Source organism: Grammomys surdaster, unplaced genomic scaffold (assembly GCF_004785775.1).
Source record: "Grammomys surdaster isolate TR1022 unplaced genomic scaffold, NIH_TR_1.0 126187, whole genome shotgun sequence".
Taxonomy (NCBI): Eukaryota; Metazoa; Chordata; class Mammalia; order Rodentia; family Muridae; genus Grammomys; species Grammomys surdaster.
The window spans coordinates 3,821,874-3,840,012 of NW_021620993.1; the positions used below are offsets into that span (position 1 = coordinate 3,821,874).

At 52.4% G+C, this 18,139-nt stretch overlaps 1 protein-coding gene across 1 annotated transcript in view; it reads left to right on the forward strand.

Annotated features, from left to right (window-relative positions):
* The window catches only part of Sorcs2 (sortilin related VPS10 domain containing receptor 2), a 224,583-nt gene extending 211,875 nt beyond the window's left edge, over positions 1-12,708 (forward strand). The window contains exons 20-27 of the mRNA XM_028758294.1: positions 222-355; positions 1,437-1,560; positions 2,558-2,670; positions 3,392-3,517; positions 5,240-5,339; positions 5,828-5,930; positions 8,594-8,700; positions 10,447-12,708. Of these exons, the coding sequence (XP_028614127.1) occupies positions 222-355; positions 1,437-1,560; positions 2,558-2,670; positions 3,392-3,517; positions 5,240-5,339; positions 5,828-5,930; positions 8,594-8,700; positions 10,447-10,511 (872 nt within the window). The 3' untranslated portion in view covers positions 10,512-12,708. The remainder of the gene's footprint in view (positions 1-221; positions 356-1,436; positions 1,561-2,557; positions 2,671-3,391; positions 3,518-5,239; positions 5,340-5,827; positions 5,931-8,593; positions 8,701-10,446) is intronic.
* The last annotated feature ends 5,431 nt before the right edge of the window (positions 12,709-18,139 follow it).

The following is an 18,139-nucleotide window of genomic DNA, read 5'->3' on the forward strand; positions in this document are numbered from 1 at the left end:
AGGTGGTGGGAGGTGGTGGGAGGTGGTGGTAGGTGGTGGTAGGTGGTGGTAGGTGGTGGTAGGTGGTCATGGTGCTGATGGCCGTTTTGATGATGGTAGTGATGGTGATCATGGTGTCAATGGTACCAGTAAATCTGATAGGGATAATGACTAGTAAACAGTCACTGAAAAGTTCTGTGCCTCACTGTCCCCTAACCCTGAACTTTGGGGGAACTCTTCAGCTCCTCTCCAGGCCCTCTACCTCGAGGTAGTCCCTGTCATTGGCATCAACCAGGAAGTGAACCTCACAGCTGTGCTGTTACCCTTGAACCCCAACCTCACTGTCTTCTACTGGTGGATCGGCCATAGCTTGCAGGTACATCCTACGGCCTTCTCAGGCCCTCTCCCATAGACTGCCATCTGGTGGGGCAGGGGGCAGGGTGCTGCCCTCAGATCCTGGCTCCAGGGCACAGTGTGTGGCCACTGAAAAGAACAGGCTCTGGTCTTCTGTCACTCATTAGCCACCCTGAACATCTGCTAGTGGGTCCGCCTGAAAAGCCCCTGGATAGTCCTGTGAAAGATATGGGATAGAGTGGTTGACTGGAAGTTGACTGGACGTGCCATAGGAGGGCTCAGGGGAGGCTCTCTTTAGTGGAGTGGTCAGGGAAGCCTTCCTGGACTGTGATCCTGGGGAGCCATGGACAGTTCTTGAGCAGGAGACACAATGAAGCGGCAGAGCGTTTGATGAGGGGTGGGTGAGACTGTCCATCCTTAGGACCCACGGAGGGGATCTGTTTCCTCACTCAGGATGCTGTAGCCCTACAGCCCCTCAGAAGCCCTGACACAGGGGCTAAGAGAAGGGAGGGGCTTCAAGTGCAGGCCCTGCCTCTTCCGGTGAGAGGTCTCTAGAGCAACCAGGGGTTCTGGGTTTGAAGCTCTGTGTAGCCTTGCCACCTGAACACTCCACGCCCCATCTCACCTCCCATAGTCTTGTTTATATAAGAGTATGGCCTGACCCAGGAGATGTCACCACTCATCCACGATGAGGATGGCTGCCTCCAGCCACTGAGCAGGACCTGAGCTTCAGCTGGGGCAGGACTGTGGGTGAGACATTGAACAGAATTGGATTGAGGCTCAAAGCCTGACCTGTGACTGCCTAGCAGATAACCCAAAGACTCTATAGGAGGCCACAGGCAGCCTCTAGATTCTAGAGTCTAGAAGGATGTGCTGTGCTATGAAGGTAGGACATGCTCCCAGACCAGCTTAGAGCTAGGGTGTTCTAGGCCCTTCCCCCACACCTCCCAGACACTGCCAGAGCAGAAGCCTCCAGCTACCCACTTGTTGGTGAGAACCAGGACCAGCACAGTCCCACTGTGGCCCTGACAGTAGTCCAAGGGCCAATGTCCCCATGGCCCTCCATCCTGCCGGAGAGGCCTGACCCCCGCGTGTGCCTACAGCCTCTGCTTTCCTTGGACAACTCGGTGACCACAAGGTTTACGGATGCTGGGGACGTGCGTGTGACAGTGCAAGCTGCCTGTGGGAACTCAGTGCTTCAGGACTCCAGGCTCATCCGTGTGCTCGGTGAGCTGTCCCCTGACTCCCTACACAGGCCAGCATGGGTGGGTACATGGCTGCAGAGGGCCTGCTCACTCCTGGAGAGCCTGAGGTTGCAGAGTCCAGGTGGATTTGGGTTCTGTGACTGGCTATGTGGCCTTATTGAAGTGTTCCAGACTCTCTGGCTCCAGTCTCCCCTCTATAAAGTGTCTCATGAGACTAGTGAGTCTGTTGCATAGTTATTTACCAAGAACAGGCGAGCTTGATGTTGGGACCTCCACAGGCCTCTCCACTTGCACTTACCACTCTAAGGATGGTCCAGAAGAGGACCTAGGGATGGCAATCACTGATTTGGGGTCCCCAGGGATCTGAGCCCCTCAATAAAATATGTCTGGAGGAGGAGGGGTCCCCCCAATGCACATTACTCCTTCAGCCTAATTGAAACTCATTTGTCTTAGGAATGTCCTCTGCCATGAACCACAGCCATCAGTCACATTAGGGGCCTGCTGAGGGGTGGGGATGCCCTGGGCTGGTTCTCCCTTTACATGGACCTGGGACTTCCCACACCATAGGATGTTGGGTCACAGTTCACAAAACACTGTCCCCTGAGCCCTCCACCCAGCAGAGCTGTTTCCCACTCTGTAAGAGAGAAAGGCGAAGGAAGCCAGTGCGGCCGGCGGTACAGGGCCTCTGACCTCATGGGACTCTTGATCTGGGGTGACCAGTGAACTGAAGTCCATGGGTCCTTGAGGAAGTATGACATCAGAGGGTGTGCTCCTGTGAGTTGAGGAGCAGATCTCATGCAGCATGTGCATGCAGTGCCATGCTCCCTCACAGGTAGTCACTGCCACCATCAGTGCATGCCAGGCACTTAGAGACACAAGAGGAGGGCTCTCATCTTCCAAACACAGAGCTGGGATGTTGGGGGTAGAAGTGGGGCTCTCTGGACCATCTGCATGTGCTACCTTGAGTAGGGTCCCAGCCCCAACCCAGGCCTCACAGGCTCCACTCTGCCCTCTTCCAGATCAGTTCCAGGTGGTGCCTCTGCAGTTCTCCAGGGACCTGGATGCCTTTAACCCCAACACGCCTGAATGGAGGGAAGACGTGGGACTGGTGGTCACCCGACTTCTCTCCAAGGTGCCCTGCGGCTTGAGTTTCAATCCTATCCTCAGCCATGGTGTGGTTTGTGGGCTGAGCAAGGGTAGGACAAGCTAGGGGCTGCTGGGAAATGATGGGTTGGTGTGCTGGATTGGCCACTCGCAGCTGGATATCTCAAAGGAAGGGACATTGTCATTCACAGCAAAAACACTGTAAGTCCCCCTCCTCCACTGGGCCACAGCTCTGAGAGCTCTCCAGCTTCACCTAAGACTACCTCAGGCAGAAATCCACCCTGACCCCACTTCCCTCATCCCGTAGATAGTGCTGGTGAACTGTGCTGGGTGTTGAAGGACTAGCAGCATTTTAGCTCATGGTATGTGGAGTGGGACTCCCAGAAGAGAGGGGGGCTGCCGAGGAGCTGAAACTGGCAAGCATCAGGCTGTACAGGTATATGGTTAGGCTAGGGAGCAGGGGCAGACTGTGAGAGTCAGCAGGGCCTCATGTCATCTCAAGAACAGGGCACACTAGCCTGCTCCAGGCTCAGGATGGGGACATGCTTGAAAAGGCATGCCCGGGCAGGTGAAGCACCGTTAGGGCCACAGCCTGAACCCATGAGGGGCCGAGGGTCAGGAGTATAGGTCAGGACAGGTGACCAGGATATACCTAGGCCAGGAAGAGAGAGCAGACCATCCTGGGAATCTAGCTCATGGCAAAGGATGAAGAACAGAAGAGGAGCCACGTGTCCTGCCTGTCCCCACAGGAGACCAGCATCCCAGAGGAGCTGCTAGTGACTGTGGTAAAGCCAGGGCTGCCCACCATAGCGGATCTGTATGTGCTTCTGCCTCCTCCTAGGCCTACAAGGAAAAGGAGCCTCACAAGTGACAAGGTATGATCATGGCATAGCAGGGCTGCGTGGCTGGGAGTCCAGGGGAGTCACTCCTGACAACCACATCTCTGTGGGGCATCACTTAAAGGTTTAATTCTTACTAGACAGCTGTCTGACCCAAGGAACCACCATCTGCCTGTGGCTCCACACTTGACAGCATCCAAGGTTCATGAGATAGGCAGCTTCCAGGGGGAGGAGGCTAGACCAGGATTGTGGGGATAGTCTTCAGTCTCTCACATCATTGTCTGGAGCCATCATGTAACCTCCACTTCAGTGCCAGAAGCACTGGGACACATGGGTGAACACTGAGGGAGACTCTGGCCTCAGGCTACAGGCAAGACAAAATTCAGCGCAGGAATCCTAGTACATCCTCCATGAAGTGTCTTGACAGGGAGCACCTTGGGAACTGTCATCAGAGAGGTGTTGTGGGTAATATTTAAAAAACAGTGCCCAGTCCGGCTTGTTCTCAGACACTGCCATTTTCCCGTGGCTCCGGCTCTGGACTGAGGCTCCGGCTATCTAGAAACACCGGCCTGGTACCCACGAGACGCCGGCGTGGGGGATGACTGCCAACCTACCACGCTGTCTCCACAAAGCTCAACTGAACCCCAGACAATACCCGCCATGCCCGTGGTTCCCGGTAGAATGAAGACTCTTAATGCTTAAAGATTATCTAATATTTATATATTTGGAAATGCTCAGTTAACAAGATGCCCACACAATTAGAATTGTAAGCCCAATTACCTAACCTTGATATCAATAACTACCTTAGACTGCTAGAGATACTCGGACATCTGCTGCCATCTTCTCTCCTCCTCCTCCTCCCTCTCTCCTCTCCTCACTCTGCCTACCTTCTCCTCCCCACTCTTCTCTCCTCTCACATTAGCTCCTCCCAAATTACCAAGCTTTATTGCAAATGTACCCGGAGTTGGGGGCTGGGGGGAATATCCCACTACAGAGAGGTCCCCAAATGTTGAGTGCTGAGTAGCCTTTGGGATACCTTGCCCCATTTGGGACAGTGGTAGTTAGCTAAGCACTAGGCTGACCACCTGGTGTTAGCATGCAAGAGTGAACCTATAGTGAGTATCCAGATGGAGGCAAAGCCTTCTCTCCTCCAAAGGCTGGGATTCTGGGCCTGGCATAGCTTCTGGCTCTGCCCCAGTGGATTTAGCGTAAGGTCAGAATCCCAAAGACATAAGCCACATAGAAATGAGTGTCAGAGGGTACAGCTAGGTGTCCATACTGGGCCCTGGGCAGTGACTGATAAGGCAGCAACATACAGACGGTGACAAGCTCTGATGTGTGCCTTGAGCCTCACCTGCTGGCCACGTTACGGGGATCTTGAGCAGGGCGTTGTGCTCCCCCAGAGTCTCCTATGCCATCTGCCCTCCTGAGTCCCCTCGTACGTAGGATGCTCTGCCCCATCTCATCTTTGTGGTCATCCACTTCCTGAAAGCTTCGCTGACCTCATTGACCAGGGTGGGGACTTGTGGAGCACTGCAGGTCCTCCAGCCTGACACACTGAGACACTTCTGTCTGTTCTGCAATGGAATGAGGGCTTGCTGGCAGCAGAGCTTCCTGTGCCATCAGTGGCTTCTAGTAAACCTGGCTGGTGGGCTCTCATGCCATTCCCGGATGAGGACAATGAGTATCAGGCCACATCCCTTCCCAGTCCCAAGGGACTCCAGGACTCCAGGCCCCAGAACTCTCCTTTGCTTTCAGAGACTGGCAGCTGTGCAGCAGGCACTGAACTCTCACAGGGTCAGCTTTATCCTTCGAGGAGGGCTTCGTATCCTGGTGGAGCTGAGGGACACAGATGCAGGTGACAGACCTGGCTTCGGTCCTCCCTGGGGCAGGGTGGGCATGGGCCCAAGCCCTTGAATGCTATAAGTGACTGTAGGATTCAAATGGGCTTTTATCTAGCTGCTAGTGACCCTTCTGGCTGGGACATCTCTGGCTAGATGCACCAACCCCTACACAGCCAGTTCCAGGCCTCACCATCTGGCTTGACCTGTCTGGAAGCAGCTTCCACAGCCATCAGGAACCTGCTGATTCACTTAAAACCAGTGTAGAAGTAGGGGGTAGGGGGCAGCTCTCCCAACCAAACCCAACCAAAGTGGGTTATAATAGGACTCTGTCAGAAAGGGAGGCCTGTCCTCTAAGGCCTCGTGTTGTGTTGTTATCCTTCATAACCTGCTGTACACTCAGCCACATGAGCAGGGCCCACTGGACAACTTGAAGTAGGCTCATCCAGGCCCCGGGCTGGGGACAACCAGCCCACAACTGCTCCTCCTGTTTCTCTCCTTATAGGTCCTCAGAGGCCAGGTGGCAGTGGTGGCTACTGGGCCGTGGTGGTCCTCTTTGTCATTGGGCTCTTTGCAGTAGGAGCATTCATCCTCTACAAGTTCAAAAGGTAAGGCCCCTGGCAGTCTTGACCTATGGCCCCAGAGGTGGCTTCCACAGGTCATGGAGGAGGGCGGTGTGAGTTCTCCCCTGCACTGGTGACCAGGAAGCTCTCAGGCTCCCTTCTGCTCAGCCTGGTCCTCTGCACAGACCCAGAGCATCTTCTCCTTCAATCACCCTCCATGGAGGGGATACTGTTTGCCCTCACGATAAGGAGGCACAGTTCAAGTCCAAGGACAATGGGGCAGGATTTGCCGGTGTACCTCTGCCTCCTGACTTCCCATATCTCAGCCATGGCTGCCACAGGGGCTCCCAGTGACCCAAGGGCACAGAGACCAACTCCAAGGGGTTCTGGGAGACCCTGTGTCTTCTATACAGAACTTCAGTGCCCTTCCCTCTGTGGCCTGTCCTCCCAGTGACCATGGGATAGCTCCAGGGATGATAGAGGCCAGCTATGTCCCTGCTGCTATGTCAGTGTGCAGAGAAGGGCTGAGTGCTGACAGTCCTCTCCCTGGGCTCCGGGGAAGGAGACCTGGAGTGATGATCATGGGAAGGTACAGGTCCATTCTACAGACACAAGTGCAAGGTGGTTGGTGATAACCATGGTGGTGCTGCCAAGAGGCAGACAGCCAGCAGCGCCCCCTTGTGAAACCCACCTGATTCAAGGCCCTATGCCTGCTATTTTTCACCCTCCAGCAGGCACACCCTTGGAACACTATGCTACAAGGCAATGTGACAAGACCTCAGACACCTCTGCCTCTAGCACCCTTCATCCTGCAGGGCCAGGACCTAGCTAAGGAGCAGGCAGCCCTTGAAGGGACTGGCACTGAGAATACCTCAGAGATCTGCCCAGATGCTGCCCTGCCAGAGGCTTGCCTCAGATAAAGGTGTTCTCCTCTGAGCTGTAGTGTCATTGTCTACAAGAGTCTCCAAGGAGGAGACTGAGGTGGGGGGAAGCCAGCTGGGCAGTATTCCTGCCTTGCATGACTCCAGGGTGGTGGTATATGAGCCCTGGGTAGAGGGGTAAGTGGAGGACAAAGCCCGGGGACAAGGTGTGATGCCCATGTCCAAGCAGATGGATGCTTCTAGATTTCCCTGTGGGTGGATGCCAAAGTGAGTATGGGTATTCCTCTGGGCTTGGCCCCATCCTGTGTGGGGCATGCAGGACTGTAGGTGGTCACTTAGAGGGAAGCAGTGAGCTTCCCTGGGGTAGATGAAGCTGGTCCCTGTGGGTGATATGTCAGCCCCACCCTTCAGATTCCCCGGGTGTCTAGTAGTGTGTCTATAGCCTTCCCCTCAGTGTGCCTCATGTGGCCCAAATGACAGAACACTGCCTGTCATGCGCCAATAGGGGTGGGGGCAGATATGTCCAGTATGAGGCTGGCCCAACATCCCCAGGCCCAAGGCTATCTTTCTGAACCAGCTAAGGCTTTGAGGTTGGAGGAGAAGGATATGTTGCCATAGAAACAGAGAGCTCAGGCAGGGGCCAAATACCCCTTCCCACAAGCTCCAGGCCACCCCAGGGGAAAAGGCAGGGCAAGACAGTGGAATTCTGAGCTGTCAGTAGAGGAAAAGTGCTGGGTTCTTCCTCCCTGTTCATCTGTCTTTTCATCCATCTGGGCCTTAAGTTCTGCCTAGGCATAGAAACTGGGGGCTGACTGTGTGCTAACTGACACTGTCCCCAGCACTGAGATGCTAAGCCACTCAGTGATCTCAAGCCCCAAAAGGTCTGTTTCTCCCTAGCACTGTCTATAATGACAGATAGGGCCACCGTCCTTGACATAAATCCATCACTTGTGTGTCCCTTCGTGAAGGGCACATGGCCCATACATACTCTAGGTACAACTAGTTACTCTCTCTTCCTCAAGGGACTAAATATGTCTACCTACACATGCCTCCTCAAGCTCCAGCCACCACCATGCCCTAGGCCTCAGTTTTCTTGTCTCTAAATGGGTCTATGACCTTTCTGGTTGTGGTTCTTGTCTCTGAATGGGCCTAGACCTTTCTGGTTGTCTGGAGTTAATGGGATTATTCTCAACACAAGGGCCCTTTCCTGTGGCAATGTGCCCAGTCCTAGTGGGGCAGGGTGTGGTCTCTCACCCTCTGTTCCCCTGGGGCCTGGACTAGAAAGAGAAGTCTCAGGAAGTCTCTGTGGACAGAATTCAACAAGTGCCCCTCAGGACTGGGTCAGCACTGTGTGTGTGTGTGTATGTGTGTGTGTGTGTGTGTGTGTGTGTGTGTGTGTGTGTTATTGTCCTAATTGCCAGACACAGGGAGACAAAGATGATGGTGCTTCAGCAGTTATAGCATGCCTGGATAAAGAATGGGTAGGTTGCTGGGCTGGAGAGATGGCTCAGCACTTAAGAGCACTGACTGCCCTTCCAGAGATCCTGAACTCAATTCCCAGCAACCACATGGTAGTTCACAATCAGCTGTAATGGGCTCTGATGCCCTCTTCTGGTGTGTCTGAAGACAGCTACATTGGACTCAGATACATTAAATAAATAAATCTTTAAAAAAAAATGGGTGGGTGGGTTGCAACTAGCTGTGGGCAGCAGAACATGGGCTTGGGGAGCATGCTGGAGGGTCGGCTCCCCAGGGAACAATCTTGTGCGGCACTGTCCATACTTGGGGCCATGGGCTCATTCAGAGCTGAGCTGTATCTCTGACCAGCAGGAAACGTCCAGGCAGGACGGTGTACGCCCAGATGCACAATGAGAAGGAACAGGAGATGACAAGTCCCGTGAGCCACAGTGAGGATGCCCAGAGCGCCATGCAGGGTAAGAACTGGAGCATGGTGGCCCTGTGTGCCCCCACCATAGAGGGTTCCATCCGAGCCCAGGGGACACGGGCCAGTCCAGCCCTGCTAGAGAGTCTCTCTGGGCCATGAGTCCTGGCATAGGAAAGATAGGTCCCCAGGGCTGTACAGGATGAAGCCAGAGGCTGCAGGCTGAAGGAGCTGCTCCTTGCTGTGGGTGGCCAGCTTGCACAGCTGCCATAAAGACAGGAAGCTCCCTCACAGGAGGACACCTCCCACCCCCGTCCTCCCTCACCCTCCCACCAGCTGCTTATTGCAAATGCAGAGTTCATAAGCTTCCTGGGCATGGACCCTTGGGACAGCACTTCACAGTTTACACAGGATTTTCCCCAAGGTGACTTTCCATTCCTGTCATGACCAGAAAGAGAGGCCCAGGCTTGTCACCTTGGCTGTGACACACCTCTGTCATTTTCTCTATGCCATGGCTTCTTAGCTGGAACAGTGTCCAGGACTAATCAGAGTTCTACTGCCCTGAATCTCTGTCCCAAACAGGCCCTACCCATTCCCCTTTGGTGGTGGACACCGAAGTCTACTCACCTTCAGTGGCTGTGAGCATTCTGCTGGGGTGTCTAGACAGAGTGTGGCACACAGCACTGTCAAGGTTAGCTGTCAAGTAACAGCATGTACTTTAAATACCACACGTATCCCAGTCTGTTGGCCCTCAAGCCATGATGGCTCCTACCTTGAGAATTACTGACCCAGTGGAGTCTTCAGTCACCCAGGGTAGCACAGCTAGATGCCAGTAGCTGGCCCTGGATCCCAACCAGGTCAGTGTGCATCAAAGCCTGCATCCTCCAGGTACTTGTAGACAGGTAACTGGAACCCAGGCTTTGAATCATTCATAAGAGGGTGCCAGTCCTGTTTGCATAGCCCTGTGCCTTGCAGCCCTGAGCACTGCCCAGATATCTGGCCCCTACTCTCATTCAAAGAAGTCATAGCCCCTGCCAAGAGGGTGTGGAGGTCTCAGGAAGACAGGGGCCAACTATCCCACAGCCTCCTGCTGTGAAGTTCCTAGTAACAGTACCAGGACACTGTTAATGGGGCCCATGGCATGGACTAGGCACTGCTTATGACAGTCCTTCTCTATGGTGCTCTGGTGACTGAGATTGACCAGGGCTGTTAGGTGGAGGTGAAGCCCCCTATGGAGAATCACATGACTAGTCATGTAGTACCGGAAGTCAAATACTGACCCCTACAGCCTGCATAGCACCAGCCCCGCCCCCCAACCAGTGCCATCCATTTTGAGCACACAATAGGACAGTGAGACAGACTCTGTGGAGAGTGTTGCTTGGTCTCATAATGAAGCTCGCACAGGGACATTTATTAACTGGTCTCTGACAATCATTGTGCTCCCTCTCTCCTCCTCATGTCCCCTATCTCTCTTCCTGCCTCCTGGTCCATCCCCCATTCACAGTGTTCTTTACCAAGAGGGGGCCCAGCCTCAGCCCTTCCTGTGCCCCCTTGCTGCCGATGCCAGGGGTAGCCCTCACACAGGTCAGTGGGTGCCTCACTACACAGCCCTCTGGACCACTGCTTGCGGTGGCACCTGGCACTTCCCTCCTGACAGCACATAGGTCACTGGAGACCCCACCTCCATCTGCACCTAGCACTGGCTGAGGGAACCTCACTGCATGTTGGCCCTGTGTGCTGCTGAGGTCACCTGTTTCCCACCAACCTCACTAATGGGCTGCATTCTCCTGTTCCCTAGGCAACCACTCAGGTGTGGTCCTGAGCATCAACTCTCGTGAGATGCATAGCTACCTGGTGGGCTGACGGCACCAGCTGGCCAGGACATTCTCCTCCTGCTTCCTCCATAGAGGGCGCAGGACCACAAGTACAGCTGGAATGACACCCCTCTGAGACCTGTGGAAAGGCCAACTCCTCTAGCTGTCCCCACTCAGAGGACAGATACCTCTCCCTGTCAGCCCCAGCTGGCCCATGGGATCCTGGGACAGCCGACACATGACCCACCTGAACACGGGCCTGTGGTGCCACACAAAGTCCCCACCCTTGACTCTGAGGCATCACAGTCCTTAGACCTGAACATGCTGCCCTGGCTGCTCCAACTTGCCACTGCAGCCCAGGTCTGGCTTCTCCTGCCTGGGGCTGGACCAGCCTATTTCTGGGGTGAGCCTGCAGCCACCCCCCCACTCCAGAATTGTAGACCTGCTTAGCCCTGGCCCCGAAGTCCCTATCCCTGCAGAGGACCCCAGAGCCAGGAAGTCTATGGGCCAGACCTACCCAACACCACCTCCAGGCAGCCACTCTCTCCACTGCAGTGTACATACCTGCCCGGGTAGAGCTATTTGAGTTTGCAGGTTCTTTCTTTTAGCTTTCTGTTTTCAAGGCCAGGCAATAGAAGCCATCTACGTTTTATCAGAATCCCACCCTCAGAACCCCTCTTTCAGAATGCCCAGAGCTGGGCCTAGGGGGTCAAATATCTCTCTGATTTTTCCCTCAGGGCTATGGGGTTGGAGGCAAGAAAGGAAGAGACCCTTACATGCAATTCCTGCTCCGTCCAGCAGGATGTGCCCTTCCACAGCTTCTAGGCTGATGACTGGCTTCAGGCCAGGTCTGGGCTCTAGAATAGGCTACAGGCCCCAGAAAGGCACATTAACTGAATCCACATAGCTGCCGTATAGTTTGAGGGACCCTTGTAGAACCAACCAGAATAGGGGTGGGAGGGCAGCATCTCCCAGTAAAATGAACTAGAGGATCCAGAGACTTGTGGCCCTTTCAAGGTCATAGAAAGAACGCAGCAGAGGTAGCCCTAGAGTCGCCTGCTGCCTGCTCCCACTGCCAAGTCAGGGACCCAGCACAGGTTGACACTGTGAGCTGGCACAATTCACCTTTTGCCTTGAAACTGAAGTCAGTATTCCCTTCCCTTACCCTCCTCTCCCTCCTCCCACCTCCAGATTCTTGCTGCCCCACCAGAGAGCCCAGGCTGGCCTGGAGTGAGGTCCAGGTATCTCAGTGTCCACTGCTGCTGCTGCTTGGCACACCCACCAGCACCCACAGTTCACCCTATGGAAGAAATGTGGCCTATATAGGAGGAGATGTCTAGGACAGACCCTCCCAGGACAGCTCCAGCACTCAGTCTGTCTATTAGAGGGTGGGACAAGTGTCCATATGCTCATGTCCCAGACAAGATGGCACAGACCAGGACATCTATGTGAGACACAAAGCTGGTCTGTGGGAGGGAGTGTCTCAACTGTACCCCAATATCTCTCACTTTCTGCCACTCTCTGGGACTCAGGGGTCCCTCCAGAGGTGACCACAGGCTGTCCTCCTTATGAGGGGCTACAAATGGGACCCTAGTGCCAGTGAAGGCTGTGACACCCTAAGACCTTGGGCTCCCCCCCACACACACACACCTTCTTGCTATCCCAAAAGAAACCTAAGCAGAGACCTTTCCCCCATCCGTATCCCTGCAGCACTGTATCACCCAGTACCACACAGAAGGAGATGCTCACACACTACACAGTCTCCATAAGGTCCAACCAAGGTCAGCACAGAATCCCTGGACATAGCCTGCCACTTTAGCTCACCAGTGCCTGGGGGTACCAACTGTAGGTCTTTGCCTTCCGCAAGCACTCTGTCACTCTCAAGGACACTCGGGTAGGCTTCCCCTAGCTATTTGGATTTTATGTTACTATTTCTATTAAGAACATTTGGAGTGTGTAGACCCAAGAGCCTCCCCGTTCTCATCTCCATAACTGCAGCCAGCTATGCAGGCACAGGGTTTCCCTTCCTATCAGCTAAGGGTGCCATGCATTGCACAGCCAGGGGCAAAAACCCCATGGACAACCCAGATGCTACCAGCTCAGGAGCTCACACCACTCTCCACCGGGCCCTGTGCATACCTGACCTGTGGGCATAGCAGAGGTGATGAATTCTTTGTTTTTCCTTTCTAAAAAAAAAGAAAAGAAAAGACAATAAATCATTTGTGATGCTTTTAACAAAGGTTAAATCAACAGGGTTGGTCTCTGCCTTAGTGTGAAGATGTGCTTTACGCTTTACGTGTACACATGGCTCACACCACACACATGAAAACATATATCCTACCTATACCAAACAAATAGGCTCTGTTCTACCTTAGCATCTGATTCATGATCTGATTCATGCTCACCTGTAATACACAAACCACACATACATCAGCCTCTCACACACCACATCACATACATACCACCCCACATACCACAACACACATACATACACACAAACATGGTCCACATCTACCTTAGTGTGAAGGCATGGTTAGTGCCTCTCTATACAACATGTACCACAGTCTCACTGCACACATACCACACAACACACCATGCACCAGGGATAATGCCAGCCTAGGGGATTTCTGGGTTCATTCCCTGGCACAGACAGATAACTGAACACCTCGGAAAGACAGGAGAGCATGCTGTAGAGAGAGGGGAAAGGCTTAAGGCTGATAGCCCCTAAACGAACACTGAGTTGGATATTTTCTAGGGCCCTTGGGTACTCCAGCCAGCCACTGGCTCCCTGTACTTATAGGTCCTGTTCATAAACCTGCCTCCTGTGCCTTCCTGATGTTTCTTCTCACAATGAATTCTGGAAACAAGAAGCTACCATCCCAAAGAGCCTGTTCTTGATTTGTTAGTTTACCTATGGCCCCCTTAACTCTCTTTCATTCCCCGCCTCTCAGAGAGGCTCACCAAATTGCTGGAAGAGCAATGACTATTCTACTTGCTTCATACTGAGAGAAGGTGCACCTAAGGAGGTGTCAGTCCAAGAGAGAAAGAATTCATGGTATCTTTGAACAAGAGAATGGGTGACTCCCCACAGATATGCCTCATAGTCCCCTGAGACCTAGCTAACCCTGGATGGGGTGGGGGTATTCTCTCTTATTATCTGTCTGACCACACCCACATTACCATAGCCTCCAAGGATGGTTAGTAAACATCTGTATTATTACACCAACCTGGTACTGTGAAATATTTGGATAAAACTTGAACAAAAGCCTAACATTTCAATAAGCTTGCACTAGACATATAATTGTGTTTCTTAAGCCAGTCCTTGTAATTGTTACAGATAGCAGCCCAATAACTTGGTTGATTTAAGCAGAAATTTAAAATATGACATTTTATATACACCTTATATAACGTTCTCATTCCATCATAACTTGCTTAAGCTTTCTTTTCTACTCTGGAAAAAAAAACCAGCCACCTTCTGAGATCCAATGACATTAACAGAGCGTAAGGCAACAAGCCCATCTGTGACAATCATGCAAGCTGACATAGCCAATGTCATGGCAGTTACCTGGCTTAGAAGATAGGGCAGTATAACAGCCCCTTAGTAAAAGACAGTAGAATCCAAACTGCATAGGTAATAAATTCATATTACCCATGCATATACTATTAAACTACGGGGCGTGGTTAAGTTCCCAGGTAAACCCTATAGAAAACACAAGACAGTCTTCACACAATACACAGAGTGATGTACCATAGCTGTGCTTTGAAGGAATGTAAGTAGCAGATACAGGTAGAGCTTTATCTTGTGAGATAAATAGTGGACACGATGCCTTCGCTTTTTGGCTGTTTGTGCTCTTTATCTCTGGCACAGAGTTGGAGGGCCATCCTGACTCAGGAAGGGTGGTTTTGAAGGACATTGAAATAAAACATGCTTGGGTGCAGTGGGAAAACCAGATTCCATCTCCAGAGGCGGAGTGCAGCGAGCTCAAACCAGTACACAGCAATTTGATGTAAACACAAAAGTCATTTGTTCCTCCACAAAACTGACCCCAGTGGTTTACACTGGACAGGAGGCTTGCTGTTGAATCCAGTAACTGCTGGTTGGACTCAAAGCACCTGTCTTCCTTATAACTGGCATGGAGCTGTGCCGGTGAATTTTATCCTCTGGGTCATGCACTGGGAGCAGAGGTTCACAAGCTCTTCTTTAGATGGTCTTTAGGTTGTGTAAACTTGTGGGTTAGTGGAGTGAGCACCCGTAACCAAGAAGGAGGATTAAGCTGACAAAAGTGTCTGCTACCACCAGTGTCTAACTGAAGTCCCTGGCTAGACTTGGGGTGACCAACTGCTTAGAGACCTGTATGACCCTCATTTTACCTTCAGGCTCCACCAACACAAAGGTTCTGTGGATATAAATGGGTCCAAATTCTCCCACCATCTCCTGCAATATCTCAGGGGATATTTGGGGCCATGCCTATGTACAAAATATAATCAGGTGTTCTTGTTTGAGTAAGAATAACTCTGCCGCGGTATTTGAGAAGGCAGCAAAGTGGTAACTGTAGACAAATCTTGGAAGTAATTTGTCTCATCTGTGATTAGATAGAAGAGAGGGAAGTTTAGGGCCAGGGTGGCCTTCTCTGTCCCCTAGTCCCCAGTCCATGGGGATGGGCAGGTCTAGTCTGCCATCAGGGAGTTGCTAGTGCAGTCTAGTCTGTCCCGGGAAGAGGCTGGGCTCAGCAGACCACACCTACCCATGATTCAGTCTGTGCCATTTCCTAGTTTCTTCCTTCAGTTTTCAACAGGCTCATACTGCCATCCTGTCCCTGACAACGGGGACTTGGGCCCAGGTCCCTGTAGCTTCATTGGTATCCAAGACATCTGATGCCACCAGCTCTCAAAATACTTGATTTCCCATAAACCACCCAAGCTGCAAGAGGCCCAGAACCCCCCACCTGCCACACCCACCGAGCAGCTGCTCAGCTGATCCTTTCACCCAAGGTGACCATTTCCAGTGGTTACTAACTCAGCTACATCACAGAAGTGGAGATAGAGCCAAATAAAAAATGAAGGCAGGGAGTCTCCAGCCCATCAGCCTGTTGTACAAATGGCCAGGGGTAGATACCAGAGGAGGTCCAGAAGCCAAGATTTGTGTGCCTCATTCTTGGACCAATCCATCTATCAAAAGTCCTCAAGTGCCAGTCATTTGCAGAAATCGGAGAAACTCTGAACATTGCATATATTCTGAGAGGCAGGAGCTGGGACACAACCAGAAAAACTCACCACCGTAGGAACAAATGGCCCTGGCAGTCTGTGCTTCCCTCTGATCTTCCACCAGCAGAACCTATTATCAGCCACAGCTGATAGGCAGGGTTGACCCTCCCACACAGGTTTACCTCAAGTGCCCATCACATTCCTATCTGGTCCCCAGGTGAGCAGGCTGGAGACCTTAGGGGAGATAACTCCTGGGTACTCGAGCTTCAAACCTGAGATGTGATCCAGAGTCCAATATTACCCAACTGACACAGTTATGGGCAGCTCATAGGTCCTTTTGAACTCAGCCAGCAAGGTTTCAGACCCGTGCTGCGTCTGGTCGGGCTGTTGCTATTTTGCCATCCACTCTGCCCATTCCCCAACAGACACTGGCTATTAATGTCTACCTTCCCTATTACATCTCCAGCGAGAGTTTGGATCCTCAACAGAGAGAGGACTAACGCCACCCCTGGTGGGACAAAGGTTGTCTAAGTGGGAGGAAAAGTGGCCATAGTCCCAAGGATCATCAGGATAGAAGGGCCCACAACACGAGTGGACATCTGAAATGACACTGTCCTCCAACCTTGACAGATCCCCTGGCTGCAGTGACCAGGCCAGGGACCGGCCCAGAGTGTGGTGTCTGAGGTTATAAACCAGCACTGGGGATACTGCAGTAGTGGAACTAGATGCTGCACTCACGGGGCCTAGAACCAGCCCAAGAGCTCAGCGCTCTGCACCTGACTTCAGAGCCCAGAGCCCACACCCTTCTTGTTCTCTTCAATTCTCCAACACCCCTGTTGCACCTGCTCCCTTCTGCCACCTCTGGGGGCTTTACTGAAGGTGCTTCATGTTTTGATAGCACATGACAGAAAGAGAAGTACTTAAGCACAGGCCCTGGGAACAGCCTGTCCATCTTAACTCAGCAAGAAACCGGTCCATTCAGTTCTCAATCCACGGCAGAACCTGCTTACCTGGGGACCTCCGACCTCCGGTTGATGTGTCTCGTTAACGGCCACTGCTTCATCCTTCAGTTTGTATTTAGACCAGGTCACTGTGTAGGTATCAGGTGTTCATCTCTTTAGGCCTGTGGAATGAAGTTCCTAGTGTAAGGGCAGAGCCTGGGGGCCTCTGCCGCTTCTGACCCATCTGTAGACAGAGGAAGATATATTGGGCCATCTTCCAGATCTTGTCTCCCACACAAGGGTGTGTCCTCTGGAGATTTTCCCAACATGGACATGGATATTCTCGACTTCCTTATTAATGGCCATGTTCAGACTGATTGTCCTCATGGATGTGCCCCTTTACTAGCTGTGACCCTAATGAATTATTAACCTCATCTTATCTGCATAAGCTCCCTTAGAAAAGTTTTTGAAGGGTTTGGCCCCTTTTCTTACATTTATAATCTCTAAAAAGGCAAGAAACATTCATAGTGAACAGTTTGCCCATAATCTAGAAAACACAGAATGTTCCTTTTCCACACACATTCAACACTCACACTATACCACAACATACACACCACACCAACACCACGCATCAAAGCACAACACACACATGCTACAGCACAACACAAATACACACACACACTGCAACACATCCACACCATACCACAACACACACACCACACCAAGAATAACAGGTACACCACACATACCAGAAGACACATACTGCACTATGCAAGTAACACCACCCACACCACACCACACTACACACAACACACACACACACACACAATGCCTCTAAAATTGCAGCTCCAGGGCAATGTGTCCCCCCAGTGAGTACCTGAGTAGAAATAAGGTAGGTGGAGGCCTGGCTCATGTTCATATGCACACACTGCTTCTTGTGTTCTCTGGGTCACAGACATTCTCTTCTGACGAGTACAGGAGGGTTTTACAGTCTTTAAAATGTCCTGTAGGACACCTCTGATCTTGAGTTGCCCCTTTGCCTGGGCGCCAGACTAGAGCAGGGCCAGCATGAGACCAAAGCCCTGACCTTGAAGGTGACCCCAGGCTAGGGCAGGGGGAAGGTGACCACAGGAGGCCAAGGGTAACCCAGTCTAGGACCAGGCGCTGGTCCCACAGAGGAGCTGGATGGGAGGTTAGGGCTGAACATCCAAGGAGGCCATGCAAAGGCCAGAGAGGCTTGTGTGCGGTGTGGGTGCTGAAGTGGGTAAAGGGGATGCTATGTACCCCAGAGGCTATGGCTGCAGACCTCTCCCTTCTGGACTGCAGCCACAGAACCTGGGCTACATACTGATAAGCTCCTTCCTAAATGTGTGCCATGGGCTCAGGATATGCTGTGGGTATTCCGCAGGAATGTCCCCTGGGAGACATTACTTCCCAAGAACCACTGCTTGGCAGGATGTGTCACTGCCCCAGTCATTCCCCACAGTCTTTTGAGGTGCACTCAGTGTGTGTGTGGGCAGGGGGTACCAGC